This window comes from Balaenoptera musculus, chromosome 3 (genome assembly GCF_009873245.2).
Source record: "Balaenoptera musculus isolate JJ_BM4_2016_0621 chromosome 3, mBalMus1.pri.v3, whole genome shotgun sequence".
Lineage (NCBI taxonomy): Eukaryota > Metazoa > Chordata > Mammalia > Artiodactyla > Balaenopteridae > Balaenoptera > Balaenoptera musculus.
Window position 1 is genome coordinate 170370960 of NC_045787.1, and position 27848 is coordinate 170398807.

At 60.2% G+C, this 27848-nt stretch overlaps 2 protein-coding genes across 12 annotated transcripts; one reads left to right on the top strand and one right to left on the bottom strand.

The window, feature by feature from the left end:
- On the bottom strand, positions 1-7355 carry PLK5 (polo like kinase 5 (inactive)). The gene is given in 16 exon segments (XM_036847708.1): positions 1-395; positions 1051-1106; positions 1109-1160; positions 2328-2369; positions 2372-2484; positions 3021-3098; positions 3348-3432; positions 3566-3642; positions 3823-3949; positions 4080-4278; positions 4920-5015; positions 5107-5194; positions 5308-5437; positions 6129-6245; positions 6399-6512; positions 7171-7355. Coding segments are annotated over 16 exon segments (1677 nt in total). The 5' UTR covers positions 7288-7355; the 3' UTR covers positions 1-209.
- Positions 5424-27661, top strand: ADAMTSL5 (ADAMTS like 5). 11 transcript variants are annotated; one of them, XM_036847712.1, is made up of 15 exons: positions 17888-17969; positions 18869-18987; positions 19095-19196; positions 19585-19657; positions 19767-19858; positions 20101-20161; positions 20315-20423; positions 21597-21724; positions 22032-22143; positions 22471-22557; positions 22684-22847; positions 23019-23217; positions 23292-23363; positions 23713-24059; positions 24727-27661. In XM_036847712.1, exons 2-14 carry the CDS (start codon positions 18911-18913, stop codon positions 24012-24014), a joined length of 1578 nt encoding a protein of 525 aa, XP_036703607.1. In that variant the 5' UTR covers positions 17888-17969; positions 18869-18910; the 3' UTR covers positions 24015-24059; positions 24727-27661. The 11 variants fall into 11 exon arrangements, with proteins under 11 accessions (XP_036703606.1, XP_036703605.1, XP_036703607.1 ...); XM_036847711.1 differs by lacking the exon at positions 17888-17969 and adding an exon at positions 5424-5482 and having other exon boundaries at positions 23713-27661; XM_036847710.1 differs by lacking the exon at positions 17888-17969 and adding an exon at positions 7522-7628 and having other exon boundaries at positions 23713-27661.
- Positions 27662-27848: the final 187 nt, after the last annotated feature.

Consider the following 27848-nt stretch of genomic DNA (forward strand, 5'->3'; position numbering starts at 1 on the left):
TTTACTTTAATGAAAAAAAGAACAAATCCAAACACAAGTCTGGGTTGAACAGTCATATCACGAGGCAAGGACCCCCACCTCCTATACCCCCTAGATGCTCCCCGAGCTGTCCCCAAGGACGACACCTCTGGGAGAGCAAGAGGGACAGAAATGGAGCCTGGGTCCTGGGCATCAACATGCAGAGGTCCACCTTTGACCCCTCAGGGAAGCTAGATGTTCTGAAGCATGTGGATCGCATGCTGAAGGTGCTGGCGGGCAGCCGGAGCACAGCCGTGGCTCCGCAGGACGCCCAGCGGGTAGGAGGTGCCAGGCTGGCCCTGTTCCCAGACCGTGAGCCGCAGCTCTTCACACCCACCACTCAGCACGAGTTGAGCCTGGCCTCCCCTGCAGCTGACCTACCAAGGCGGGAGGAGCTGGGTCCGAGGGGAGAAGGGGCCCTGGCCCTCGGAGGACAAGTGGATAGGAGACTGAGGTCCCCCTGATCTGAGTCTCAGTGGCTGCCCCACCCATAGGAACTCAGGGTCAGGAGCCCAGGGCTCTGCCACACAGACAGGGAAACTGAGGCTCAGATGGGACTCCCCCGCCCAGAGCCGCCCAGTGAGAACTCCTACTCTTAAGCCTGTGCCCTGGGGAACAGCAGCTCCTCATGGGTACCAGCTTCCACAGCTGCTGGGCAGGGCCATTTGAAGACAATCCTCTCTAAGACCCGGCCCAGGCCGGGTTACTCTGGTCTGAACAGAGAGGGGATTTTTACTATAAAATAAAATCATACTAATTTTTAAAAATAATGAGTATTGTATCCTAGTGCGTTTGAAATCTGTTTTAGGAGTGGCTATGATGTCCCAGGGATTGCCAGGACGGCGCAGGAAAACCTAAAAATGATTCTGCAACAAAATGACATTTCGACAGCTGCTACAGGTAACCACACAGGACGATGACCCTAAGGGACATTTTGCTGTCATCCAGACACATTTCATTTCCGATTTTCCTGGGGCTCCCCCCAGCAGCGTGCAATGTAACAGGCCTGCTTGGGGGGGGACCCTCACTCACCTGCACCGTCCCGTCACTGAAGAGCAGGAGTGCGGCCCGCTCGGACACCAGGAAGCAAGCAGGCAGAGGCTGGGGGCTGCCGACCAGGTGGCTGTGGACAGGCCCCCCTCCTTGGACAGACCCAGCCATGGGGCCTAAGGGCAGAGGGCTCCCACCCGCCTGGCCACACCCCGCAGCCCCACCCAGCCTCACCTCTCGCAGCCGCCGCTGCATGTAATCCGGCAAAGAGCCGAAGGACGGCCAGCTTGGCGCCCAGCAGGCTGGGCACATCCCTCAGGGCGAATGTCTCCAGCTTTCCCGGTCGGGCATGTAGATGACTTGGCTGATGGGGGGTGGGAGGTTGCACAGGGCGGGTGCCAGCTGTCAGGACCTCCGTCCCGGGCACCTCACACCCAAGGACACCTTCTCACGCAGCCGTGTCTCTTGGACCATGATGTGAAACCAGCTCTGCACGGACCAGCCTTCTCTGTCCATCCAGCCCCAGCCCCTCCCCTGAACTCCAGACCCCTGGAGCCATGGACTCGGCCTGTCCACGCTGAGATCCTGATGGGCCGCCACACCTACTGAGCCTGCGCTCTAGAGCCCGCGAGCCACAACTACTGAGCCCGTGCGCCACAACTACTGAAGCCCACCTGCCTAGAGCCCGTGCTCCGCAACAAGAGAAGCCACCGCCATGAGAAGCCCATGCACCTCAACGAAGAGTAGCCCCCGCTCGCCGCAACTAGAGAAAGCCCGCGCGCAGCAACGAAGACCCAACACAGCCAAAAATAAATTAATTAATTAAATAAATTTTTTTTTAAAAAGTGTGAGTCTGACCCCTCCTTCCCGCCCCAACCCCAACAGTGGCCTGTGAGGCTCTGTGACTTCATGTCCTCCCCCTCTCCCTGCCATTCCTCAAACCCACCACGCTCAGTCCCATCTTGGGGGCTTTGCACATGCTGTTCGCTATGCCTCAGAGGCTGTTCCTGACGGACTCTTTCTCATCATTCCTGTCTCGCCTGAGCGTCACTTCTTCAGAAAGCCCCTCCTTCCACAACCACTCTGTTGAGAGTCGTCTCCACTTCCCCAATCTGTCACCTCACCCGCTTCATTTCCTTCAGAAAACTGCCACCTGAAATCAACTTAGTAATTCATTTGTTTAGCATTGTTCTCCCCCAGCAGGCAGTAAGCGCCTGTAGGTGTGCACAGTAGATGTTTAATAAATCTGTGAGGAGTGAATGAAGAAAGGCAGGGAGGAGGGCCTGGCCTCCCAGGGGGATAGGAACTCCACAACTTACCCCCATGCGGGGCGCAGGGCCATGTGGGTGCCATCCCGAAGCAGGACACCACTGCCCCCGTCTGACAATTGGTAGCCGAAGCCGTACTTGCTGGAATAATCCACCCACTTGGGGGCCCAGAGGATGGGCCGCTGCTCTCCTGGGGGGTCCTGCATGGCTGGCACAGGATGAAATGAAGTGAGCAGGGGTCCTAGAAGGGGCGGGCGGAAGGACGGCAGAGGCACAGGAGATGGAGAGTAAAGTCCAAGGAATAGAAAACCAACTCTTGGGACTTCCCTGGCGGTCCAGTGGGTAAGACTCCGTGCTTCCACTGCAGGGGGCACGGGTTCGATCCGTAGTTGGGGAACAAAGATCTCACATGTGGCCAAAAAAAAAAAAAAAAAAAAAAAAAACCAACTCTTGCCTTGAGGGGGGAGGACTGGGGGACCCTGGGATCACAGCTGCCTCTGGAAATGAGTAAATCTGAAATGCTTGTAAGGTCCAAAACAGTGTAGGGCTTTGCTTTATTTCATTAAACATTTTTGTATTAAAAAATAAAGATTGCTCAAGGCCATGTGGGATCCTAGATTGGATCGCAGAAGAGAAAAAGGGCAATAATGGAAACCCTGGGAAAATCCAGTGGCCCAGGAAGCTGGGCCACAGGAGAAGCTGGAACTCTGTAATACAATCTCCAGCTATTTGTGCTGCTCCTACCTGGGGCGCCAGAGTCCAGGCAAAGCTGCAGGCTCCTGATAGCTGCCTCTACCTCCTGCCTCGGGCTCCCCTGGGGCCCTGGGGAGACAGATCTCTGTGGGGCACAGACAGGCCAGGGCCCCTCCAACCAGCCCCGCCCCAAACTCCCACATCCGGGAAAGTCCGATTTTCACCCCAGAAGGATTCCAGACATCATTCTCATTTCACAGGTGGGAAAATTGAGGCCGGGAGAGGGGACGTGATCCTGGCAAGGCAGGATCTTTGCCCCCCGCTTTTCGACCCTCACTCCTGCCCACAGCTCCCACCTAGGATGGAGAGTCTGCTCACCCGCCGGGTCACTCCCGAGGGTCCCCTGGCTGAGCAGGCGGACAGGGCGCCGGGGGCACGGAGCCCCTCCCTCTGACAGGGAGGCCTGGGGAGGGAGCAGCAGGGGTTGGGGGCTCTGGCCTCCCCCCCTGAAGACCCCCTGGCTTCTCCCGTTGCCCAGCCTCCCTGTGAGGATGCCCTCCACATTCTCCACCATGCCCCCCTCCCCACGCCCTCACCTCACTACCCCACTCCGTGGAGTCAGGGTCAGGGCCATCTTCTCCTGGACCTGAGGCCTCCTTAGGAGTGAAGGGGCCTGCAGGAGGCACGAGGATTGGAGGGGGGGGCAGAGCCTGACCCCATGCAGGGCGGGACCTCTGCCACCGACATCCGCCTCTGCCGTGGAGGTGACATTTCAGAGCAGGTAGGGAGGAGGACAGGTGTGTGAGATGCGGGGCGCAGGTAGGAGCAGGTGAGGGGGCGGGGCGGTACTCACAAGGCCTCCGGCGCTGGGGCAGCAGCAGCCGGCCCACCTTCCAGAAGAGTCTGCCCAGAGGCTGGGGGATGGAGAAGATGGGCAGGCTGTGGCAGGAGTGGGGCGGCAGCCGGTCCGGGGTGAAGCCCTTCGGAGTGGAGAGCTAGGCGTCAGCACGCCGCTCCTGAGTACCTGGGCTAGCTGGGGGTCCTGACCCACACCTGGGTCTGCTGAGATGCCCCAGAGAAGGGCAGCCCCGACCCGCTGACACCCCACACCTGCGTGAAAAAGTCATCCTGCAGCAGGTGGTCCAGGCTGGGCCGCTCGGCCGGGTTGGGTGCCAGCAGGCGGGCGATGAGGCGGCGTGCATTGGGGGACAGATGTGCAGGCTCGGGGTAGCGGCCGTCTCGGATGTTCTGGTACATCTCCGACAAGGGTGCCGCCACGAAGGGAGGGGCGCCAGTCAGCACCATGTACCTGGGCCGGGTCGGGGGCAGGAACCTGGGTGCCTGCTTGCATCTGTCCTGGGCATCTAGGGTTGGCTCACACCTACCTGTGCACACCTGGCCACACCTTCCCACACTTCCTGACTCCGTACCCACGTCACATCCACTTTCTCATAGCTGCCCTACATCTGCTCCCACCTGGCCATTCCTGTCTGCTCAGGAGACACCAGCATCTGTCTGTACACCTGCCTGCTCCTGGGTTATACCTGGACACACCTGCATATACCTTTCCAGTTTTAGTTTATGCATGCTCACACCTGTTCAACTCCTGCATATGCCTCATACCTGTACATATGCCCTCATCTGCCTGTGTACCTGCCACCTGCACACACCTGTCCACACCTCTGTGCACACTCAAAACTATCATCCCTCCATATGCCCTATTCATACCTGCACGCTCAGATGATGGCAGGTGTGTGCTCCCGCCTACCCCCCAGCTGCACACACTGGTCCTGTGTTTGCTCATACCTGCCTGTGCCCCCACTCAACCTCCCCTGTACATGCCTACACCTGTCCTTACCTGCCGGTGCCCGCTCCCACCTGCCCACACCTGGCCCCAGCTGGGCAGTCCTGCCCCCCTTCCCCAGGCCCGGGGCTTCTGGGGCCACTCACATGACGCAGCCCAGAGCCCAGATGTCCGACTGGCAGGAGTGCCCGTTTCTGGACACGACCTCCGGGGCCAGGAAGTTTGGGGTCCCACAGAGCACTCTGGGGGGCATAACAGGGGCTCAGGAAGGCTGGGGCCAGAGCCGGCCCACCCTCGCCCACCCAGAGAGCCCGCTCGGAGCCTCCCGGTCACCTGTGGCAGCGGCCTCCTGGGCCCACCCTGGTGGCCAGCCCCAGGTCTCCGATCTTCACTTCCATGTTCTTGTTCAGGAAGAAGTTACCTGCCGGGGCGGGGTGCGGGGGGGATGGGAGGGGGAGGAGCATGGCGTGAGGGTGGAATCCCCGCCCTCGCCACGCCCCCGCCACGCCCCCGCGGCCCCTTCCCCGCCCTCACTGAGCTTCAGGTCCCGGTGGACGATGCGCCTCTGGTGCAGGTAGCGCAGGCCGCTGACCAGGCCCCGCAGGTAGTAACGCACCTCAGGCTCTGTCAGCGTCTGCCGCGCCTCCAGCACGTGGGCCAGTGACTGCAGGGGACCGGCAGGTGCAGCGCCAGCGCCGAGGAGACACAGGTGAGCTCAGGTTAGGCGGCACAGTGAGTTCCAGGGACCCAAGAAGGCAAAGGTAAATTCAGCTGGGCCCAGGTGGATGTGGCTGATTGTGGGACAGGCAGAGGTGAGCTCTGAGCCCCAGGAGGAACATAGGAGTTCAGATGGGCCGAGGGGGCCACAGTGAGCTTTTCGGCAAGAGACGAACCCAAGGTGGGTACATGCTGGGCAAAGGAGAGCTCAGGTGTACTTAAGTGGGCTCAGGGAGTTCAAGGGGTCTATGAAGGTGCAACTAAGCCCAAGTGGGTTCAGGAACAGGCATTCCTGCCTGTCGGACATCTGGGCTCTGGGCTGCACCATGTGAGTGGCCCCAAGGGCCCCGGGCCTGGGGAAGGGGGACAGGACTGCCCAGGTGAGGCCGGGTGTGGGCAGGTGGGGCCTGGCTGAGGGCAGGAGGGGCACAGGTGGGCATAGGTGTGCCGAGGTGAGTCAAGAGAGCCTCTGGGTGGGCAGGTGGGCACAAGCGCATTAAGGGTGAGCACAGGTGGGCCTAGTGTGGTCACAGGTAGAAACAGGTAAGGAGAGACAGACATTGGGGGGGACACAGATGAGCACAGAAGACTGGGGGCGGGGGCGGCATGGCTCCCTCTAGGCCCCGCCCCCTGGGCACCTGGCGGCTGCAGTATTCCAACACCATGTACACGTGGTCACGGTCAGCAAAGTGTCCGTGGAAGGCCACGATGTTGCGATGTCGCAGGCAGCTGTGCAGGGCGATCTCGCGCTCCACCTGCGGGCGGGGTCCCACGTGTACACACCCGGCAGGTGCCCATACCCGAGGTACCCATGCCCCCACGGGCGTGCTCCCCACCCCCAGGGCAGGGACGTCTCTGCGGACCCAATTTGGTCACAGGGCCCCTGGGCACTGATGCGCAGAGCGTACCTTGTCGCTGGGGCACAGCCGTCCAGCCCCGCCACCACCATGAGGCACCACTTTGAGCGCAAACACGGAGCTGGTGGACATGTCGGTCAGCTTGTAGCAGCGGCTGAAGGCGCCCTGCGGGGCAGGCGACTCACGAGCTCAGGGCACACAGGTGTGGGGACAGATGGCCAGGCCTCTTCACACACAGACATGCACACACACACACACCCCTGAGACGCATGGATGCATAGCTCACATCCTCATACCTGGATACCCAAGGCAACACAACACACAGAAGTACACGAAGGCACAGGGACACATACACTCAGACACACAGACACATCCACACCTGGATATATAGAGCCCACGGACCCTAATACAGTACCCGGACACATGGTACAACGCCCGAACACAGAAAGCAGAGACCTATGACACATTCAGACACACACGCACAGGGACAACACAACAGAGTCTGGGTCCGCACCAAGGCTCCAAGTCGCAGAACACTCGGGCGCACACCCTCACCCTAGACACACAACCCACAACACAGCACAACGTGCCCAACACCGGTTCCCGCCACACGATGCACGCAGAACAGCGGGTACATCGCAGACCCGGGAGTCCACCCACGCCAGCCCCAAACTCGCGTGGACACGCGACACACGCAGAGACAAAAGCCGGGGCGCACGCTGGCTCGTTTGCGGTCGCGATCGCGCGCACGCGCCCCGCCCCGCCGGGACCCCTGCCCGGCCCGGCCCCCTCGCCAGCGGACTGGGGGTGCCGGGGTCCCCACCTTGCCGATCAGCTTCCCGCGCCTGTACACGCGCCCCGAGCTCGGGTCGCGCAGGAAGACGGAGACCAGCGGGCGGCAACTGTGCCGCCGCCGCCGCCGCCGCGGCTCGAGCTCCATCCCTCCCGGGAGCCTGGCGGGCGGGCGCACTGGCGCAGCCTCGGCCGGGACCACCGCGCGCGGCGCTGCTCTGGGGGCCGCGCGCTGCCTGGACGCGTCTTATTGGCCGAGGGGGGAGGGGTGGAGTCCAGACGCTTGGGGCGGCCAGCGCGGGAGGGGGCGGGCGCGTGGGGGCGCTTGGGCGTGCGGGGACGCGGGGCTGGCGGGAGTTCCAGGGACCAGAGCGGCGCTGGCACCTTGCACGCCAGCCCAGCGCCAGTCCCGCGCGCGCTCAGCTCGCTTGCTCCTCCCTCCAAGCTGTGAACTGTCAACACGCCCATTTCTCTGAGCAGGAGACTGAGGTCAGAGGGATTGTTGTCTCATTCTCTCGAGGCCTCGAGGGGAAGGGTGGGTGGGAGGGAGGGCTTGGCAGGGCTCTCCCCAGGGTGCGCTTGAGGTCTGAGTCTAGTCGTCCTGAATACCTGTGACTGTGGGTCCTCCTGGCAGGTGGGTCCCCGGGCCCCATATGACAATGCACGGGGCTTGATCATCTTGGCACTAGGGAGCCACAGCAGGATTCAGGGAGGTGGGGAGGGGAGTGAAGCCCAGAGGGGCACTGCTGGGATTGGGAGGCTGGCGTATATGATGGACACTCAGTGGTGAGAAGGAGCAGGATTTGTGTACTGATGGACAGACACTGGGGGTGTGACTCCTGGCTTGGGCAGCCAAGGAGAGGCAGGGGGATGGAGAACAAGTGGGCAGGCTTAGGCCCCCCCCGGGAACCATGGGAGCATCTCTGAGCTGTTCCCCAGAGTCAGTTCCCAGCTCTTTCCTTGTATTGTCTCAAGTCACCCTTTCACCGATTCTGAGATGCAGGAACTGGCCTTGGCCCCATTTTACAGATGAACACACTGAGGCCCAGGGAGGTTAAGTCGCTTACCCAGCCAGGAAGGGACAGTGCTGGATGTGAATCCAGGCAGCTGCCTCTGGACGCCTCGGTATTAATCCCCAAAAGTTACATAACATAATGAATGGGGAGGGGTTAGCAGGGCTCCGTGGGGCTGGAATCAGGCCTCGGAATTTTCCAGAGACCAGATTTCGGAGTTCGGCCCAGCCAAGCCACCAGGGATAGGAAACACCTTCTGCGTTGTCACATGTCTGCCTGGCATGTCAAATGGGGGCACCCAGGGCATGGGGGACTCTGCGGGGGCCCCAGTGCATTGGATGGAGCCATCCTCTGGTACCTTTGCGGGGGGCCGGCCTCAGCACCAGGGCCAAGGATTCCAGGCCAGTGCAGGGGGCCAGCTGGCTGCGGCCGGGGGAGCCCGAGTCCTCTGCTAATGAGAACCAGGTGCGGTGCGACAGAAGGAAGGCAGCTGGGGGGCCCGGGGGTCTGAGCTGTCACATCATTGTCGCCAGGGAATCCACATTGGCAGGCAGGAATCCAGGTCCTTCTCAGTGGCACGCCTCTGCTGCCTGCTAATTCAGGTATTTGTTCAGCACTTGTGCCCAAGACAGACCCACCCGGCCCTCAGGAAACGGTGGAGAGGAGATCACCCAGAATTAACCAAAGCCGGGGGTCTGGGCAGGTTCTGGAGGCCAACGTCAGAAAGCCAGACCCCTTCCAGGCAGTGGCTTATCCCAGAGGTCGCTGCTCTTCTTAGCCCCATGTTATAGACGAGGAAACTGAGGCTCAGGAAGGGACATGTAAGCCAGAGTCACCAGACTGTGGCCGAACCTGGCCTGGAGTGCAGGTTGGTGCGTCTGGAGCCCCTGCCCCCCCAATACTGCCCCCCAGGCCTCTCCTCCGGGGGCTACAGGAGCATAGGAAGAGCCCTCACGCTGCAGTAGGCAGCTGAGCCCACTGGACCCCCAGAAGCCTCCTGGGGGAGAGAAATCCAAAGCTCCTGGCCCAGTGCCTCACAGCAGGGCTGTCAGCTGACACCCTCTGCAGACACCAGCTCTGCCCCCATCTCCTGGCAGCCCGCTGTTTTCCTGGCTGAACCTCCTCCACGGGGCTGGGGAGCCGTCCCATTCCCAGCCTGCGCCCCCTCGAGCAGGGATGCCCTCCCCCAGCACTCTAGAATGGAAAAACTTTATAATAAAAGGAAAACCTTACATGTTCATAGCAGCTTTATTCACAACAGACAAAAGGTGGAAACAGTCCGGGTGTCCATCGACTGATGAGGGATAAACAAAACGTGCTCCACCCATACAGTGGAATATTATTCAGCCTTAAAAAGGAAGGAGGTTCTGACACTTGATACAATGTGGATGAACCTTGAGGACATCATGCCCAGTGAAATAAGCCAGACACAGAAGGACACGCTGTGTGTCATTCCACTCACAGAAGGTCCTAGAGGAGTCACATCCAGAGAGACAGGAAGTAGATGGTGGGGGCCAGGGGCTGGGGGAGGGCCTGGGGAGTCAGGGTTTCATGGGGACAGAGCTTCAGTTTGGGGAGATGAGAAAGTTCTGGAGATGGATGGTGGGGATGGTTGCACGACAGTGTGAAGGTGCTTAGTGCCACCGAGCTGTGCGCTTAAAAATGGTGAAGATGGTGAATTTTGTGTGATTGTATATTTTGCCACAATCAGAAAGTGAAAACCATTTTAGCTTCCCCACCCCCCAAAAAACTACAGGCTTAGGGAACTAATACCCCCATTTTACAGATGAGCAAACTGAAGCCTAGTGTGTGTAGCAAGCACAAGATCGCAGTTTTGCAAAGGGGCAGGCGTTGAGGGGGGAACTCAGTGGGGCTGCCTGACCCTCCCATGCCGACCCCTGCCCAGGGCTCAGGAGGCCGGGGTGGTCGTGGGCTGGAGCCCCAGCCTGGCCGCGCAGTCCCCTGAGCCCCCGTGCTCCAGGCCAGAGGCTTGATTTGTCTCCAGTCTGTTCTTTCCCTGACCTGAGATAACTCCCCAGACTCAGCAGATTTCCCAGGAGAAGTGCTGGGGAGCCTCGCTCAAAATACCTGCTGCAGGTGGAGGGGGCGGCTGCTGAGACAGCGCCCGGGGCCGGACCCTGGGAGGCCTCCCTCGGGAGGCTGGCGGGCGGGCTGGGTGCGGGGTCCGCGGTGGTGCAGCCCCCTCCTTCCAGAACTGGGGCGGGAGCAGGCGGGCAGGCGTGACTCAGCCCGGCTCCTGGGTCCCTCTCTTGCCTCCTGCCTCCTGGACTTTGAAACGCGGTGGACTCCCTGCTGCCTGTCTGTACTCGGCCAGACCTCGCAGGTCCCCAGGGACGGGCCCCGTGAGCAGAGCGGGCGGGAGGCCACCTCATGACCGCCTCAAGACTGGCCCAGCTGGGGCTGTGGGGACCTGGGTGCCACGTTCCCTGAGCTTCCATCCTCCGGGAACAAACCTTGCCCTTGCCTCTCCCGCCTCTCAGCACCCACTGTCACTGGCTCCTTCTAGAAGCTCTGTCCCCTCGTGTCCTCTGGGACACCTCTCTGTAGGCTATTCTCCCACCTTTCTTGTTACATCTTTTCGGTTCTCCTTTGAGGCTCCTCCTCCCCCCGGTGCCCAGGACTCCGTTCAGAGCCCCCCCGCATCCCCTTTGTCCACTCCCAGCAGGAGACTGACGCGGGCGGCTTGTCTCTCCTCCCCTGTCTTAGTCCGGCCTCTGCCAAAAGCAGACCCTGAAGCAAGGGTTTAGTGCCGTGAGTTGATCTGAAGAGCAGGAGTGAGGGGCCGGGGAGGATGGGAGGGGAGGACGAGGGGCGCATGGACCCCTGGCATCCGCCCCCCGTTGGCCGGGGCCTCCACCTTGGACATTAATTGTCTTGCACACCCAGCTTGGAATGGCTCCCATACATGGTCCAGCTGCAGCTCAGAGAGCAATGGAGTGAAATGTGGGACAGGAAGGTATGTGGGTGGGGAGCTCTGAGGGGCTTGATGCCCCCCCGGAGCGGAGCAGAGCCTGGGCTCAACTTCTCCCCTTTAACCCGTGACACTAGGACACATGTCCACAGCCAGGGTGTGGGGCGGCAGACAGGGTCAGGGAGGGGAGATCCAGAGTGCAGTTTTGGGGACATTGCCTTCAAGATGCCTGGCAGGGGAGCCCAAGGATGATCTAGAGGAGGAGATGGAACTGAAGACACCACGTGGGGCCTCCCTGGCACAATGCTCAGGACCAGCCAGGGCCCTGGGTCAGGAGCTTTAAGGACAGCTATGGCCAGGTCGGGGGCCACGATGTGTTTAGGCCCTCAGAGGCTCACAGAACCAGGGGCTGGCTGAGAGCTGGACTCAGGGGATGCTGTGGGGCTCAGGGACAGTCCAGCCTCTTCATGACAGCAAGAAGCCTTCCAGAACCAAATCAGATCACATCCAAAGCCTGCTAGTGGGCCCCCATGGCCTTCCCACACACCCACTCGCTCACCCTGGCCCAGCCACCCTGGCCTCTCTGTTGATCTGAGATCCCATACCAAGCTCATCCCAACCTCAGGGCCTTTGCACATGCCATTCTCGCTGCCCAAAGGGCTCCCCACCCCCCAGTCTTCATCCAGGAGCTCCTTCTCATCTTCTGGGACCCAGGCAAGGGCCCCTCACACCTTATGAGTCCCTCTGCGGTACCCTCACCACCTGCAATCATGCCATTTCCTTGCTAGTTCGCTGACTTCTCTCCTACAGGACTGGGGGCTTCATGGCAGAGACAGGTTGTGCATTTCCTTGCTATGTCCCGTGTAGGTGCTGACCCACTCGCTGGGGGGCCTTGGGAAAGTCCAAACCCTCCCCCAGCTGCCTCAGACCCCGCCTGCTTGGTGGGCATCCTCAGGGTCCTGAGCGGGTGCTGCCCCTCCAGGTGGACACTCTTCCCCCAGTGTCCTCAGCTGGATGCCTTCTCAACCTCTGTTTGGGGACATTGATTGACTCCGCTGCATGCAAAGTACTGGGTGCCATCAGAACCAGCCAGATTTCCACAGGAATAATCTGTATTTCATCTGCTTGGGTCTTTTGACCAATTACGAGAGAAGCAGCTCAATGTCATGTGGGCTCCTGGATGAGATCCTGGAGCAGAAAAAGGAAATTAGTTGGGGAAAAAAAAAAAACAACAACAGCAACTTGTGGAATCCAAATAATGTTTGTAGTTTGGTCAATAGTGATGGTAATTACTAATATTATCAATTAGTAATCATAATATACCAACGTGAGTTCCTTAGATGTGACAAATAGTCATTGTTTCCTATGGCTGTTGTAACAAATTAACACAAACTTGGTGGCTTAAGAAAACATATTTATCACCTCACATCCTGGAGGTCAGAAGTCCTAAAATCCAGGCGTGGGCAGGGCCGGTCCTTCCGGAGACTCCAGGGGAGCAGCGGTTCCCGCCTTTTCCAGCTTGTAGAGGCGCCGCATCCCTGGCTCGCGGCCCCTCCTGCATACTCACAGCCAGCAGCGCAGCATCTCCCGTCTCTCTCTGCCTCTGACCCTCCCGCCTCCCTCTTATAAGGACCTTGTGATGACACTGGGCCCCCCGGGGAATCCAGGGACCTCCCCATCCCAGGGGCCTTAATCCCACCTGCAAAGTCCCCTCTGCCCCATGAAGTGACACGTCACAGGTCCCAGGACCAGGATATGGACATCCTGTGTGTGTGGGGGGGGGGGGGGGGTGACATTATACTACTGGTGACAAAGATAGACAGAAACTTGCTGTAATATCTTTGCAACTTTCTGTAAATCTAAAATTATTCCAAAATAAAAATTCTCTTTAAAAAAGAGAATTAGGGCTTCCCTGGTGGCGCAGTGGTTGGGAGTCTGCCTGCCAATGCAGGGGACGCGGGTTTGAGCCCTGGTCTGGGAAGATCCCACATGCCGCGGAGCAACTAGGCCCGTGAGCCACAACTACTGAGCCTGCGCGTCTGGAGCCTGTGCTCCGCAACAAGAGAGGCCGCGATAGTGAGAGGCCCGGCCACCGCGATGAAGAGTGGCCCCCGCTTGCCACAACTAGAGAAAGCCCTCGCACAGAAACGAAGACCCAACACAGCCAAAAATAAATAATAAATAAATTTTTAAAAAAAATTATAAAAAAAAAGAGAATTAAAAGACTACAATAAATTAAAACCTAAAAGGCAGTAACTCAAACTCACCCCAACACCCCCCCCCCACCGCCGAGATCATCGTGCTCGACCGTGAGGGTTTATTCCTGTCCACTTCCTGTCTGAGTTTATGCTAACATAGGTACTTTTCCTTTTATATAAATGGCATCAGATCATGCATAACTTTTCCTTCTCACCTAACACTTCTTGCCGTTTCTGAATAACCTTCCCATGCTCCCGGTCTCCACATTATGCGAGGCCCCTGCCCCCTCTGGCCTCATGTTCACTGCTCTCCAGCTACACAGGTCTCCTCACTGGGCTGGTCCTCACCCTCCTCCTCTGGCCCCCTGGCCTTTGCACATGCTGTTCTGTCTGCCAGGAACACCCTCTCCCTCACACCCACTTCCATCTGGTTCCCCTTCATTCTCCAGGTCCTGCCTCAAGCATCTCCCCACTCAGGCAAGTCCCCCCAACCCCCTGCCTCAAAAGGAGCTCAGGACACCCATTTGGATGTGACTGCGAAGCTATCCCAGGCCCTCCAAGTCTCACTGCGTGTGACTCTGCCCCTCTGCCCCCCAGCAACCCGACCCATGAGGTGGGGGTGAGGATTCCTCTCACGGGGGCAGCTGGGGGTGTCACATCAGATATGGAGGCCTCCAAGGTGGTGGTGATGTGTAGAGGTGAAATACTCCATCACAGGATCAGTGGCCTGAGAAACAGGACCTGTCCGGGGGGGCGGGTGAGGGTGATGAAAAAGATGCTGTTCACTATTAGAGAGGACCTCCTGATTACAAGTCACAGAAACTCCAAATTGCTAAAGTGAAAAATAATGGATGGATGGATGGCTTCAGGTGCAGCTTGATCCAGGGACTGAAACAACCGTCTCAGAAATCTCGCCCTTTCTGCTTCCTGCTTCTGTTGGCTTCTCCCTGGGGTGGAGAAAACTACCATCCCAGCTCACATGGGCGACCCTGGCCATGGTGGGTCCCCGATCCTGCTCCATTCATGCTCATGCCCAGGGACAGCTGGGCAGCTCCAGAGACCTGGGTTCTGGGGTTGCAGGACCCCTCCCACCCCATCTACACAGGAGACTGGAGTATCCTGTGGACCGCGTGCCCAGGCCTGAGGGATCGTGGGAGGCCATAGGGAGTTGGGGAGGGGGGCAGGGGGAGGCTCAAGGCTGTGAGACCACAGAGGGAGCCTAGGCTGACCCACACCCATCAGGACTCGTGTCCACTTGGCCTGATCCTGTCCAGGCCCAGCGTCAGGGACGGGGCCCAGGCCGGAGCTCAGCGTAGGGGGACCCTGCCGACCCCTGGGCCTGAGTTCAGACCAGGGTATGAGTTGCGGGGGGGTGAGATGCCACCGCACCTGGAGCCTCCAAACCTCACAACCACCCCTCCACCTGCAGCAGATATTTCGAGCTGAGCTCTCCGCCTCCTCTGGGGATCTGCTGAATCCAGCTGAGTTACCTCCTGCATGGGGGTGGGAGGCTGGAGACCTGCAGGGCGACAAAGACTGGGGAGAGGGGGCATGGGTGGGTACAGGACTCCACACCTTCACCCCAGCCCCATCTGGCCATCCCATAAGCGCTAGGGCTCCCATGCGGGGCACAGTGCCTACTGTATGCACTCCCTGCAGGACCCAGTGCCTGCTGTGTATTGTCCCTGCAGGGCACAGGGACTGCTGTATGCACTTTCTACAGGACTCAGTGCCTGCTGTATACACTCACTGCAGAGTACAATGCCTGCTGTAGACATTCTCTGTAGAGCATGATGCCTGCTGTATGCATTCCTTGTGGGACACAGTGCCTTCTGTATACCCTCCCTGCAGGGTGCAGTGACTTCTGTATACACTTTCTATAGGCTACATTGACTGTTGTATACACTCCTTGGGAGGTTCAATGTCTACTAAATGCATTCCTTGCAGGGTGCAGTACCTACTGTACTGCAGGGCCAAGTATCTACTGTATGCATGTCTAGGATGCAGTGCCTGCTGCATACATTGCCTGCAAAGCATAATGCCTGCTGTATATGCTCCATGCAGGACACAGCGCCTGCTGTATGCATTCTTTGCAAAGCACAATGCCTGGTATATACACTCCTTGCAGGGTACAGTGCCTTCTGTATACCTTCCTGCAGGGCACACTGCCTGCTGTATGCACACCCTGCATAGCGCGGTGAACTGGGGCTTGGGGCATAAGGCACATGGGGGGGGGGGCGGGGGATGAGATTGTCCACTTGGTGGCGCTCCTGGCCAAGCCTGATTTCTTTCTGATGCCGCCCAGGCCCCAGGCCCCAGCTCAGCACACAGTAGCTGCTCTGCAGAGGGTGCCTGCCCTCACCATCCCCCTCTCTCTCCTGCCATCCTCTCTCGAGCCCTGTTCCCCCAGGCTGAACCTTGTCAAGGTCACTGCCTTCATTGATGCTGAACCGCTGGCCACTGGTCCACGCTCTATCCTCATCTTACCCACTCAGGCTGCCCCTCCTCCTCCCGGAAGCCCATCCTCTTGCGACCTTGGGGGACCCCACGCCCACCCCGGCCTCTGACACTCAGGCCCCAGTCTCCGTTCTGTCCACACTCTCACCCCATGACCTCATCGGTGACTCTAAACACCCCTGTGTGCAAAGGATGCCCACATGTCCATCCCCAGCCAGACGCGGCCCCTGGACTCCCAGCCTCTCCCTGCCTCACCCTGGACCCATCGTCAGGTGACCTCCGGACTTGTGCCTCCCCCTCCTGCAGGGAAGGGGGCGCCTCCCCTCACTGGCTGCTCAGCCCAAGCTCCCACCTGCCTCCTCCCAGTGCCTCCCCCATGGGATCTGTCCCAAGGCCTGCAGACTCCACTCCCAAACAGCTGGGAGCCACCCAGTGCCCTCCCCACCCCCCACGCCCCCAGCCCAGCCCCTGACCCCAGCATGCCTGCCGCTGCCTCCCCACTGCTTTCCAGGTCCCCTGTCCTGCCCCCATGACAGCCAGAGGCAGCTGTTCCCAAACCAGAGCACCCCCTCCCACCTCCCATGGCTGCCATCCCCCTGGCCCCTCTCTGGCCACATCCCCACCCCCAGGCTGGCTACTGGCTCCACCCACCCCAACCTTCCCACTGTCCCTTATTCCCTTTTCCAGCCTCAGAGCCTTTGCATGTGCTGTTCCAGGCAGACTGGGCTGCCCTTCCCCCACCTCCCTGCGGCAATGACCTCCTGCGTGAGGGCCTTCCTGGCCCCCCACCCCATCTGCAGTGAGCTTGGGCTATTTCTGCAGAACGTCCTGATGGGAAGGTAGCATGGTGCCCTCGTAGGGCACTGTCTCCCCTCACTAGCTGGATTCACAGCTGTAGCGGCACAAAGTAAATGCTCAGTAAGTGTTGGATGAATGAATGGCGTTGGATGGCCCTGCCTTGAGCTGCTCCAGGCTGGAGGACAGACAGAGCTGGACCGGCGGTACCCCCTCCCTGTGTTCGGGGCTGGAACACCCCACTGCAGGCTCCCGGGAGAAGGGGGCACTCAAGCTGAGACTGGGCCGAGCTCAGGGAGCAGAAGAGCCGTCCACCCATCGCCCCCCTTGGTGCCCCCATCTCCTCAACCCGCTCGCCAGGCAGCATCCTGGGGCCACAGCGAGGAGCCAGGGGAGGGGGCGAGCGGAGGGCGCCTGCTTCGTCCCTGCTTGGGCGGGGGATGAGGGGTGGGCGGAGGGGCGCGCAGATGCTAAACCGGGGAAAGGTCTGGTGGTGGGGAGCCCTGGGGTTACCCTGTCCTTGCCCGTCCGCGCAAAGAGCTGAGATCCACCTGGAATTGTCGCTGTGGAGACCCCCGCCGGCCCCATTGCCCGGATGGGGAACTTGAGGTCGGGGAGGGTGGGGCCACAGTCGCGTGGGAGGGGGACCTTCTGGACCCGGGTCTAGCTGCGAAGCCACGGCTTGCAGCCTGGGGCCGGGCAGGGAGGGCGGGAGGCGGGGTGGGGCGAGTCCTCTGGTGACAGCAGCGCCCGGGAATGCTCCGGGCTGGGAGGGGGCTCTCCGCCCCCCACGCCAGGCCCCTGGGACTGAGCTTCTCCTCAGTGCTCTGGGGCCCTGTGCTGGGGGTGGTCGGGACCTGGGGCGGGAGCCCCAGGACCGGAACCCAGGCGCGCGGGTTCCTGAGTAGGGTGACTTTGAGGGAGGGGTAGGGAGAGGGATTTGGGGAGGGGTAGTGGCCAGGAAAGGGAACCTTCGTGGGGACGCGATCTGGGCGTCGGTGGGGAGAGGGCAGCGCCCCCCTGGAGCCTCAACAGGGCGACCTCGGTTCGCTCACATTCCCGGGCCCTGAGCGCGGCGCCCGGAATAGCAGCCCCGAGGTGGGGGTAAGGGCGGTCAGTCCCCGCGTGGCTCCCCCGCCCTGGGCTTCCTAAGGTCACCGGCACGCGGACGGTCGGACACCAGGCCGCAGTTCTGGGGGGCCGCGGCGCGTGCGGAGCAGTCCCCTGCCGCAGATCGGCGCCCAGGCGCGCAACGGCCGCACGGGGGCGCACGGCGCCGCCGCCCCTCTGGACCCCGGCCGGGGCGCGCCCTGGGAGGCCGGGTGGGAGGGGCCGCCCCGGGCTCCCCCCGCCCCTCCTCGCGGGCCCCGCCGCTTCCGCTCGCCCACGGGCCGCCCGGGGAGCCTGGACGCGCCGCCTGGGCTCTACGTAGCCGGTAAGTCCCTCTTCCTATCCCCCCACTAACCCGGGCGGAGTCTTCTCTCCCTCCCTAAGCTGTGGGGTGGCGAGGCAGCAATCCCCAGGGTGGGAGAAAGCTCATCCCCACTTCCTTCTGGGGAAACTGAGGTCCAGAGGCGTGGCTTGCCCTGAGATCACACCGACGGTCAGGACTGCAGCCTAAACGGGGGGTGTGTCCTGCTCCTCGGGCAGGGGGCTCTGGAGAGTGGGAATGGTGATCCCTCAAGCCCCTCATTTTGCATCACCTAGACCCCCACCCCGTAAGCCAGTGCTAAGAGGGGAGCGGGTGTCCGAGGGTCAAGCCCCCTCCCCCTACCTCTGCTCTCCAACCCGGACTTCTTCCTGCTTCCTGGGCCAGCCAGGGCTGAGGTTCAGAGATGCAGCCAGCCTCGCAGCTCTGGTCAGAGGGGGGAGACCCACCGGGGGGGACCCACCCGGGGGGACCCACCTCGTGGTCCTCCAGGTTCTCAGCATCTGGAGCCACCTTGGCCCCAGACCCTTGGTGCCCCAGGTTTGAATGTCAGAGTCAGGAGAGCCTGATAACCAGGGACACTGCTGCTCAAGAACATCCAGTGGGGCCCTGCCTTCCCCCATCCGCTGCCCGAGACCTCCAGGACTGGAGCCCTCCAGCATGGCCTGCGTGTCCTTTGGGCACTGCTGACCGCTGGGCTCCCTGGCCCTAGTCCGCCACTTTCTCCACCAATGCCATGATCATGGGGAGGGTGGGGATGGCAAGTGACTTCATTCTTCCCCTGACAGATGGGGAAACTGAGGCCCAGGGAGACAAAGCCTCCCAGCCACCCTCTCCCCCACCCCCACACAGCCGCCTCCCTCTTCCCTGCGTCATCCTCATTGGCGGCCCCTTTCCCTCTGCAGGCGGCTCTGGGACTCCATCCCACACCCTCTTCACATGAGGCCATGAGGCACCCACTGGACCAGGGCCAGGTCACCCTGCCCCCTCCCGCCCCCCATCCAGGAGCTCCTGGCTGCTGCAGGTCTGGGAGCTGAGGGGGCCCTGGAGGCTGGGGCCCGCCCGGGGGTGGGGTGGGGGGAGCTCTGCCAGGCACCAGACCCAGCCACCACCAGCCACACCCTCTGCAAGGTCCCATAGAATCCTGGACTGTGCCCAGCTGGTCCCCACTGCACAGATGGGGAAACTAAGGTGGAGGGAAGAGGAGCGCCTGGCCCCTGGCCACACCGGAAGGTAGGAGCAAAGTTGGTGGGGAGAGTGGGGAGGGCCCTAGGACCCTGGAGACACCTGTGCACGCTCCTGGAATGATTCCTTCCATCATCAGACGCCGAATAAGCACCTACTACGTGCATCATAGACAGTAAACAACCAATAATAATTATTTGAGTTTTCTCTCTCCAGACCGGGCTCTGTACCCTCCGTTTTCCTCACCTAATCTGACGAACCCCTCAAAACTCTCCTATTAGGTGGGCTCTATTATGACTTCATTTTTCAGAGATGAGAAGGGAGGCTCAGAGAGGTTGAGTTACTGTCCAAAATCACGCAGCCAGTCAGGGAAGAGCTGGGGTGCAACCCCTGGCCTGCTGGCCCCCCCACTGCTGCGCCCCCTCCTCTCCCCCAGACCCCGCCCCCTCCGGAACCTCCTGCTCCTGCTGTGGACCCTCCTGAACTGTGGTTTGGGGGTCAACGCTCAGGTAAAGGGGGACATGGGCCCAGGGGGCAGCGGGTATGGGAACCCGGCTGGCAGTGTGGGGGTCACCAGCCTCCCTTCCAGGCTGACTCTGCCTCTGTCTCCCCAAGTAGGGTCCGGGTGAGTGGACTCCATGGGGTTCCTGGAGCCGCTGTTCTAGCTCTTGCGGGCGAGGGCTCTCCGTGCGCAGGCGGCAATGCGTCCGGTGAGGAGGCTCCTGGGACTCGGCTGGGTGGGATGGGAGGGGGTCCCTGCCCTTCCTCTCCTGTCAGGCTGGCCCAGCCCCTGGCCGCACCCTCAGCCTGCCCACACATGCTGTGACTTTTAATCCCGCTAATCCAGCTGGAATGTGGGTGGGGTTAGCGGGGGTGGATGGGTGGGCAGGCTGGCTCTGGGGAAGGGTTTCCGGAGGTGCTGACCGCAGTCTGGCCACCCTGCTCCTCGAAGGTTTCCCAGGGAAGAGCTGTGCTGGGGGGACACCCACGAGTACCGCCTCTGCCAGCTGCCCGTAAGTTCTATCCACCCACCCCCCCAGACTGAGTTCTCCCTGAAGCCCTCCTGCTTCCCCACTCATGCCCCCAAATATGCTTGCCACCATGCCAGATTCTCTGGGCATCCCCGGGGCTGTCCCAGCCTCTGCTCCACCAATCTCTGTCCCCAGGAGTGTCCCCCAGGGGCCGTGCCCTTCCGAGACCTCCAATGCGCCCTCTACAATGGCCACCCTGTCCTGGGCACCCAGAAGACCTACCAATGGGTGCCCTTCTATGGTGGTGAGTAGCCTATGCTCCTGTTAGTCCAGCTCTCTGAGCTGGCAGGGAAAAGTGGCTGCTAAGAAGGAAGGGGGACTTGGAGGGGTGCAAGAAGGGGGCATTGGCACTGGGGCTTTGAGGGATATGTAGGAGTTGGTGAAGTGAAGGGTGGAAAGCAAGTGTGAGTTGTGAAGAGGGGCAGAAGGAGGCAGGGTCTATTCTGCACAGGGTCGAACACCAAGCTGAGGATTTACTGGGAGCTGTATCCAGAGGCCAACATTTCTCAAACTTACACCAGTAGCAGGAAATATTGCTGCACTGAGCTGAAAATAGCGAGTTATATAACTGTGTGCCTGGGGCAGTGCGCCTCCAGATTTAAGGGAAACAGGCAGCTTCAGACGCCACGGTGGGGGTAGACACAGATAAGAAAATCCTAGAATGGAGAAAGTTCCAACCGTCAACCTCATAGATTTTTTTTTTCCTTCACCCTAAGAATTGGCGGAAACTTGCCATGATTTCACGCCCGCAGAGGCCCGCCAGGGCCAGCTCAGGCTCTATTCCAGGCTGGGTCTGCCAGCCAGCCTCAGGGAGTCAGGAGCCAGAGTGAGCCTGAGCAGGGGGAGCAGGGATCAGGTCTGTGGGCCTGGGGTGTGGTCAGACTGTCCATTATGCCCACTGCCAGGCAGAGGGGAAAACTGAGTCCCGGGGAGGGCCAGCAACATACCCAGGCTATGCAGGACTCAGTCAGAACTGGACAAATACTTTTTGGGGGGCACCTGCTGGGTGCAGAGCCCAAGTGCCGAGTGAATTCTGCCCACTTCTGTACCCCAGAACCTAGAACGTTGTCTGGAAAATAGTAGGTGCTCTATGAGTGTTTGTGGAATGAACGTGTGGAAGAGTGAGTGAAGAATGGGTGATGATGTTAATAGTGGGCCCCTAATATTAGGACTTAACATGAATGAATGAATGAACGAATGAGTGCAGGCCCAGGATACTTGCCTGGGACAGTCCCAGCAAACGGGAAGCAGAATGCCTAAGTTCCAGTCCTGGCTCTGCCTCAGCCTCCATGTGTGGCTTTGGCTGAGTCTCTGGGCCTCATCTGCCCAAGAGGATGGCTGCCTGAAGGGAGACTGGCAGGAAGGGGGCTGGAACTCAGATATGTCCCCCACTCCCACCGACTCCTCCCATCCCCAGCACCCAACCAGTGCGACCTCAACTGCCTGGCGGAGGGACACGACTTCTATCACAGCTTCGGCCGCGTGCTGGACGGTACCCCCTGCAGGCCGGGCACCCAGGGACTCTGCGTGGCTGGCCGCTGCCTCGTAAGAACTCCAGGCCCCGCCCCCATCCCCGCCCCTTCTAGGTGCCACCCGGCCTCTTCCCTCCAGGCCCCCAGACCCCATTCACTAAGTTCCTGGTCCCGCCCTCTTCCCTAGGCCCCGCCCCCTTACCGAGTCCCCGACCTCCCCTGCCCCACCTATCACTAGGCCTCATCCCCAGCCTCCTCCCACTAGGGCCCGCCCCCCAGGTTCCATCCTTTTAGTTCTTGGTCCTGCCTTCTTCCATGGGCCCCGCCCCCTCGACGGCAGGGGCCGTCTGACGGCGCGCGTGCCCTCTCCACCCCTTTAGAGCGCCGGCTGTGACGGTTTGCTGGGTTCGGATGCCCGCGAAGACCGCTGCGGCCGCTGCGGCGGCGCCAACGACTCGTGCCTCTTCGTGCAGCGCGTGTTCCGGGATGCCGGTGACCGCCCTCCCCGTCCTCGTGCTCTCCCAGAGCGGGCCCTTTAAGACGTCCCGCGCTGATTGGGCAGTCTGCGGCCCAGCACCCATCGCTCATCATTCTGATTGGTCATTGACAGATTGTCCCGCCCTTCCCAGAATGGACGGGGTTTAACTCTTTCGCTGCCGCACTTAAGTGATAATCATCGTAACTCCAATCCTTTAGGAAGCGTTTTCGGAGTACCAGGGCCTTGGATAACCTTCTTACCGCAGTATCCCACTTAATCCTCAAATCATCCTTCAAATACACCCCACCTGCTCCCCAACGCCCTCCTTCCCTCCCGCCCAGGTGCCTTCGCTGGGTACTGGAACGTGACCCTGATCCCCGAGGGCGCCAGGCACATCCGCGCCGCCCACCGGAGCCGGAACCACCTGGGTATCGCAGGGTCCGAGGGAGGAGGCGCCCTGCTGGCCGCCCGAATCCAGCGAGGGGGGGGGGCGACAGGGTCGGGAGGCGGGCGGGGCCGCTTCCGGGGAACCCGGGCTGACCCTTCCCTTGCAGCGCTGATGGGGGGCGACGGGCGCTACGTGTTCAACGGGAACTGGGCGGTCAGCCCTCCCGGGACCTACGAGGCAGCGGGCACCCGCGTGGTCTACACCCGCGTCACAGGGTCAGAGGAGACGCTGCGCGCCGCCGGGCCCACCTCCGAAGACCTGCTCCTGCAGGTGGGGGCGGGCCTCTGAGAGGGCGTCTGGGCGTGTGGGGTTAAAGAATCCGTTGGGAAGCAGGTGTCGGGGCGGGGGGGGGCTGGGTAGAGTGTGTGTTGGGGGACGCTGGGCCATCAGGTCCGAGGGCAACTCCCTAGTATGTGACACACCCCCACCCCCGCCGCCCAGGTCCTCCTGCAGGAGCCCAACCCCGGCGTTGAGTTCGAGTTCTGGCTCCCCCGGGAGCGCTATGGCCCCTTCCAGGCGGAGGCTCAGGCCCAGGGTTGGTCCCTGCGGCAGCCGCAGCCTCGGGAGGTAGATCCTCAGTCCCCTGAGTCTCCCGCTGCCCCCACTGTTATCCCCCCACGGACCCCAGGCCCCACCCCAGGTGAGCTGGGGACAGCCTGGGCGGGGGCGAGCAGGGAGGCAAGGCCTGTGCCCCTGACTGCACTGCCCCCGCAGACCCCTGCCCACCCTGCCCTGACACCCGCGGTCGTGCCCACCGGCTGCTCCACTATTGCGGCAGCGACTTTGGTGAGAGGCCCTTGACCCCATCCCTCACCTGGCCCCTAATTGACCTGAACTTGACCCCTAACCAGCTGACCTCTGACCCTGGTCTGACTTTGCCTTTCACTCCTTGACCTGACTCCAGCTTGACCCCTCCTGACCCTCATTTGACTCCCTGATCTGATCCTTTGCCCTAATCTGACTCCTAACCCCTCACTGATCCCTGAGCTGACCCCTACCCCCGGCCTCAGCTGACCACAGTCCCCAAGGGCCCCCAATGCCCCACCTGACTCCCAGTTCCCTCGTCTGGCAAGGGGTGTGTGGATGGGCCCCGGGGTGGAGTGTCCAGCCGGGCTCAGCACCACCCTGCCCGCAGTGTTCCGGGCCCGCGTGCTGGGCCGCGTCCGGCAGGCCCAGGAGACCCGATATGAGGTGCGCGTGCAGCTCATCTACAAGAACCGCTCGCCACTGCGGGCCCTCGAGTATGTGTGGGCGCCGAGCCGCTGCCCCTGCCCACCGCTGGCCCTTCATCGGGACTACCTGCTGGCAGCCCGGCGTCTCATCAGCCCCGATGGCACTCAGGACTGGCTGCTGCTCCCCCATGCTGGCTACGCCCGGCCCTGGAGCCCCGCCGAGGACAGCCGCGTGCGCCTGGCCGCCAGACACTGCCCCCTCTGAGCCCCTGGACCAGACCTCGGCCACACACGGCTGACCAGGCTCAAAGTCAGCATATTTCCCCTCTTGCCATAGCTTCCAGGGAGCTCAGAACTATCTCCCACCTGCAGCTCAGTGACTCCCCACCACACACACTCAGACACCCCTGCACTCAGTCAGATCCACTGTCGGAAGCAGGCACGCACTGGTGAGGATACACTAAATGGACTCTTTAGCTCTGATTTCCTCTCTCTCCCTGGCTGCCAGGAAACTCATAGCTATTTTACTCTCAGAGACTCTGTGTCTGCTTTTATTCCCCTTGTCTCACACTCATTTGCTGGAACACACTGTAACACACAAGCATGACCCCAACAAAGACATGCCTAAGGAGACCTTGTAATGTATCCATTTCCCCTCTTGCCCTGGCTACCAGGAAGCTCACCACTGTTTAACCCCCTGACACTCTGTCTCTCCCTTCTCATTGCCACTTAACACATGCACACTCACGTATTCAGAGACACTGTTACAAACAGGCATGACCCCCTAGAAAACATGCCTACCCAGGCACTGTAACGTACCAATTTCCCCTTTTGCCCTGGCTACCAGGAAGTTCAGAGATAATCTTGACAGCTTCCGCAATTCGGGGGGAGGTGGGAGGGTTCCCTCCAGGCAACACTGCTGTTCACCCCTTTTTTATTCCTATTTAATTTTTACAAGCACTTTTTTTTTTAACAAGGGCACCCCAGTTTCACATACTTGGCCGCAGACACTTCAGGATGCCCTGTTAGTCAGATCCACAGCCACGTTGTCACCACCTGAACACACGTGATCACGTGCACCTCATCTCCTCCTCCTCCTGGTCCAGCCCCCACCTCCCCCCAGCGTGTCTGACCCTGGGGCGACCGTGAGGACGGGGAATATAAGAGGATGGGGGAAGGCGGGACTTTCTGAGGTTCCAAGCCCCCTCCTGATGCCCCTTGGGGCCACATATTCCTCTCAGGCCGTTCAGGGGGCCCCCTCCCCACCCCCGAGCAGAGCAGGCAGGTCAGAGCCCCCACCCTCAGCGTGTGCCCTGTCCTCATGTGTCCTGGATGTAGTCTCCTCATAGATTCTAGAGCCAGGAGGGCAGGCCTAGATCATGTGTGGATTGGAAGTGTCAGTGGGGTGTCACATAGTCACGCAGAAAACCTCCCCTTCTGCCTCCCCATCCTGAGTGGGGTGACTCACGCCGTCATCTGGGACAACCTGCTCGTCTGTACCATCTGTGGTTGTGTCTTCTTCTGGGGCGCGGGATGGTGGGAGTGTGCAACGGGTGCTGGACATGTGGGTCTCAATGGACTCGGCCCCTGACCTTGGGGGTGACCTCAGGCCAAGTCCTGCCCCTCTCTGGGCCTCAGTTTCCCCATCTGTGTATACCCTTTCAGCCCCTCCCGGCCCTGACCTTGGGAACCTCACTCTTCCAGATTCCTTCCCTAGCCCTTCTGTTCATTCGTGCATTCCTCCAAAGAGTATTTATTGAGCACCTACTGTATGCCTGGGACCCAGCAGCGCCTGGGGCGGCCCCGGCCTAGCCCTGTCTTCTGTAACAAGTGCTGAAGCCGGAGGATCTCCCGAACGCCCACCCACCCACGGGGCAGAGTGGGGCGCAGTTCTGGAGGGAGGCGTGGGGTCTGGGCGCCCCCTGGTGGCAGGACGGGGGGAGAAGGAATTCAGCGTTTCGGGTGTTACCTGTAGCCCCCAAGCGCTTCAGGTCCCCGATGGCCCCAGATGGTCCCCTCTGCCTCACTGCACTGTGGGAGTGTGTTCAGTGTCTGGAAATGGGAGCCTCCGGCCTCTTCCTCCCCGGAGCTCTGTGGGGCAACCCTGCCATCTACTCCCCAACCAGCGGGACCGGTTTGCAGGGGTGAGGTTCCTGCCGGGGCAGAGGCCAATGCAGGGCCCACTCTAGCAGACAGGATGGCCTGTGGCCACAGGAGCCACGATTTCCCGCATGCCTTCCTCCGAGCGGCAACATTGTTTCCGGTAATGGTCACGTTACAAACAATCAATGGAACCATTTAAAGAGAGAAGAAAGCATTGCAATTTTAAAGATACTCAAAATCAGCAACCCAGTTGAAGGTGGGACTAGCATTTGCACTTACTTGCCCAGCAAAAATTCCACGCTGCTTTGATGCTTTACTTTTAAACACGAGTAAAAACTCTAGGTGCAACAACGGAAACGGAGAGACTCAAGAGCTGTATCTTTGTGTCTTTACAATCCCTGGCTCTCGGGTTTTATTATTTACTGTGTCCCTGTAGGAACACGCAGGGCCCATCTGGTTTAGAGACTGGATCGCTGCCCGAAGAGACCGCCGGTGATTACAGACGGAACTGCCTCTCGAGGGAAGCACTCACAGCTGAGTCCTCAAGGGTCCAGAACTGGGAATTCTCCAAATGGACTTCCCACAGGAGGCGATGTTTATTAAAGGATAAAGAATGAAAACGGGCAAGCTTGAAACTTGTGTCTATGTTAATAAAACAATAGTAATCACGACAGTTCTTTCATCAACCCCACAAAATATTGTATTCAACAACCTTGTGGAGTACCAGCTCTGGGGGGTGCGATGCTTTTCTTACTGTTTTGAATTCTCTGCAGACAGCACCCCTCTGTTGTCTGCGCTTCTCTCTCACCGACCCTGTACCAGCTGGCTCACCCACAGGAGGACGAGTCCGGTTGAAGGGCTGCTGAAAACCCCTGGACTGTCTCACACCCTGAGGGTTAGTTGAGGGTTACAATGGCTTGACCACCTGGGAAAACATTTTAGCTGTTTCTGCTACAGCTGAACACACACTCGTGTACAAGGTTGAATAATAATGTCCACGCCCTAACCCCTGGAACCTGTGAACAGATCTTTATTTGGAAAACGGATTTTTGAGGATGTAATTAAGAGTCTCAAGAAGATCATTCTGGAGTATCCAGATGGACGCTAAATCCGGTGACAAGTGCCTTGTAAGAGACACACAGAGGAGAGACAGAGAGAAGACACCCGTGTGAAGACAGAGGCAGAGATCGGAGGGATGTGGCCACAAGCCCAGGGATGCCTGGGGCTCCCAGAAGCTGGAAGAGGCAGGAAGGACCCTCTCCTGGACCCTCCAGAGGGAGCACAACCCTGGGACACCTTGATCTTGAACTTCCGGCCTCCGGATGGTGAAAGGAAAAATTCCTGTTGTCCCAAGCTACCCAGTTGGTGATGACTGGTTACAGCAGCCCCAGGAGACTCAGAGGCTCACCCTACACCCTGCCGTCTCTGGCAGGTGTACGCCCAAGGCAAATGAGAGCTCCGCTCACCAAAGGCTGCTTCTAGAATGTTCCTAGCAGCTTTAGTCACAATAGCCCCCCACTGGAAACAACTCTAACACCCATCAGCAGTGGACTGAATCATTCTCTGGCCCTCACAGAATACACGCTCTGCCAACGAAAAAGAATGATGCACCAATCATTCCCGCAGCAGCGTGGTGAGTCTGAGTCAGACAGGAGGGGACAGAAGACACCGTGGACACGACACAAGTGACCTTCAAGGCCAGAGGCAATGAAGGCAGGATGGGGGTTACCTTGGGGCGGAAGTGACTGGGAGGGGCCGGCCCTGTTGAGATACTTGCCCCCGAGTCGCGGGTTATACTTTTCTGCACATTTAAATTAAAACCAAAACAAATCTGAGGGGCTAAGTAAACGTCACTGCTTCCACCTGGGGAGACAGGTGTGTGTCCGCTCACCTGTGCTCCCAGGTGACCTGACCCGGGGGGGCAGGGCCCAAGGACAATCTTCAAGGGGCACAGGGGGTGGGGCAAGGCCCCGTCTCCTGCCCTGGACCCAGGCCA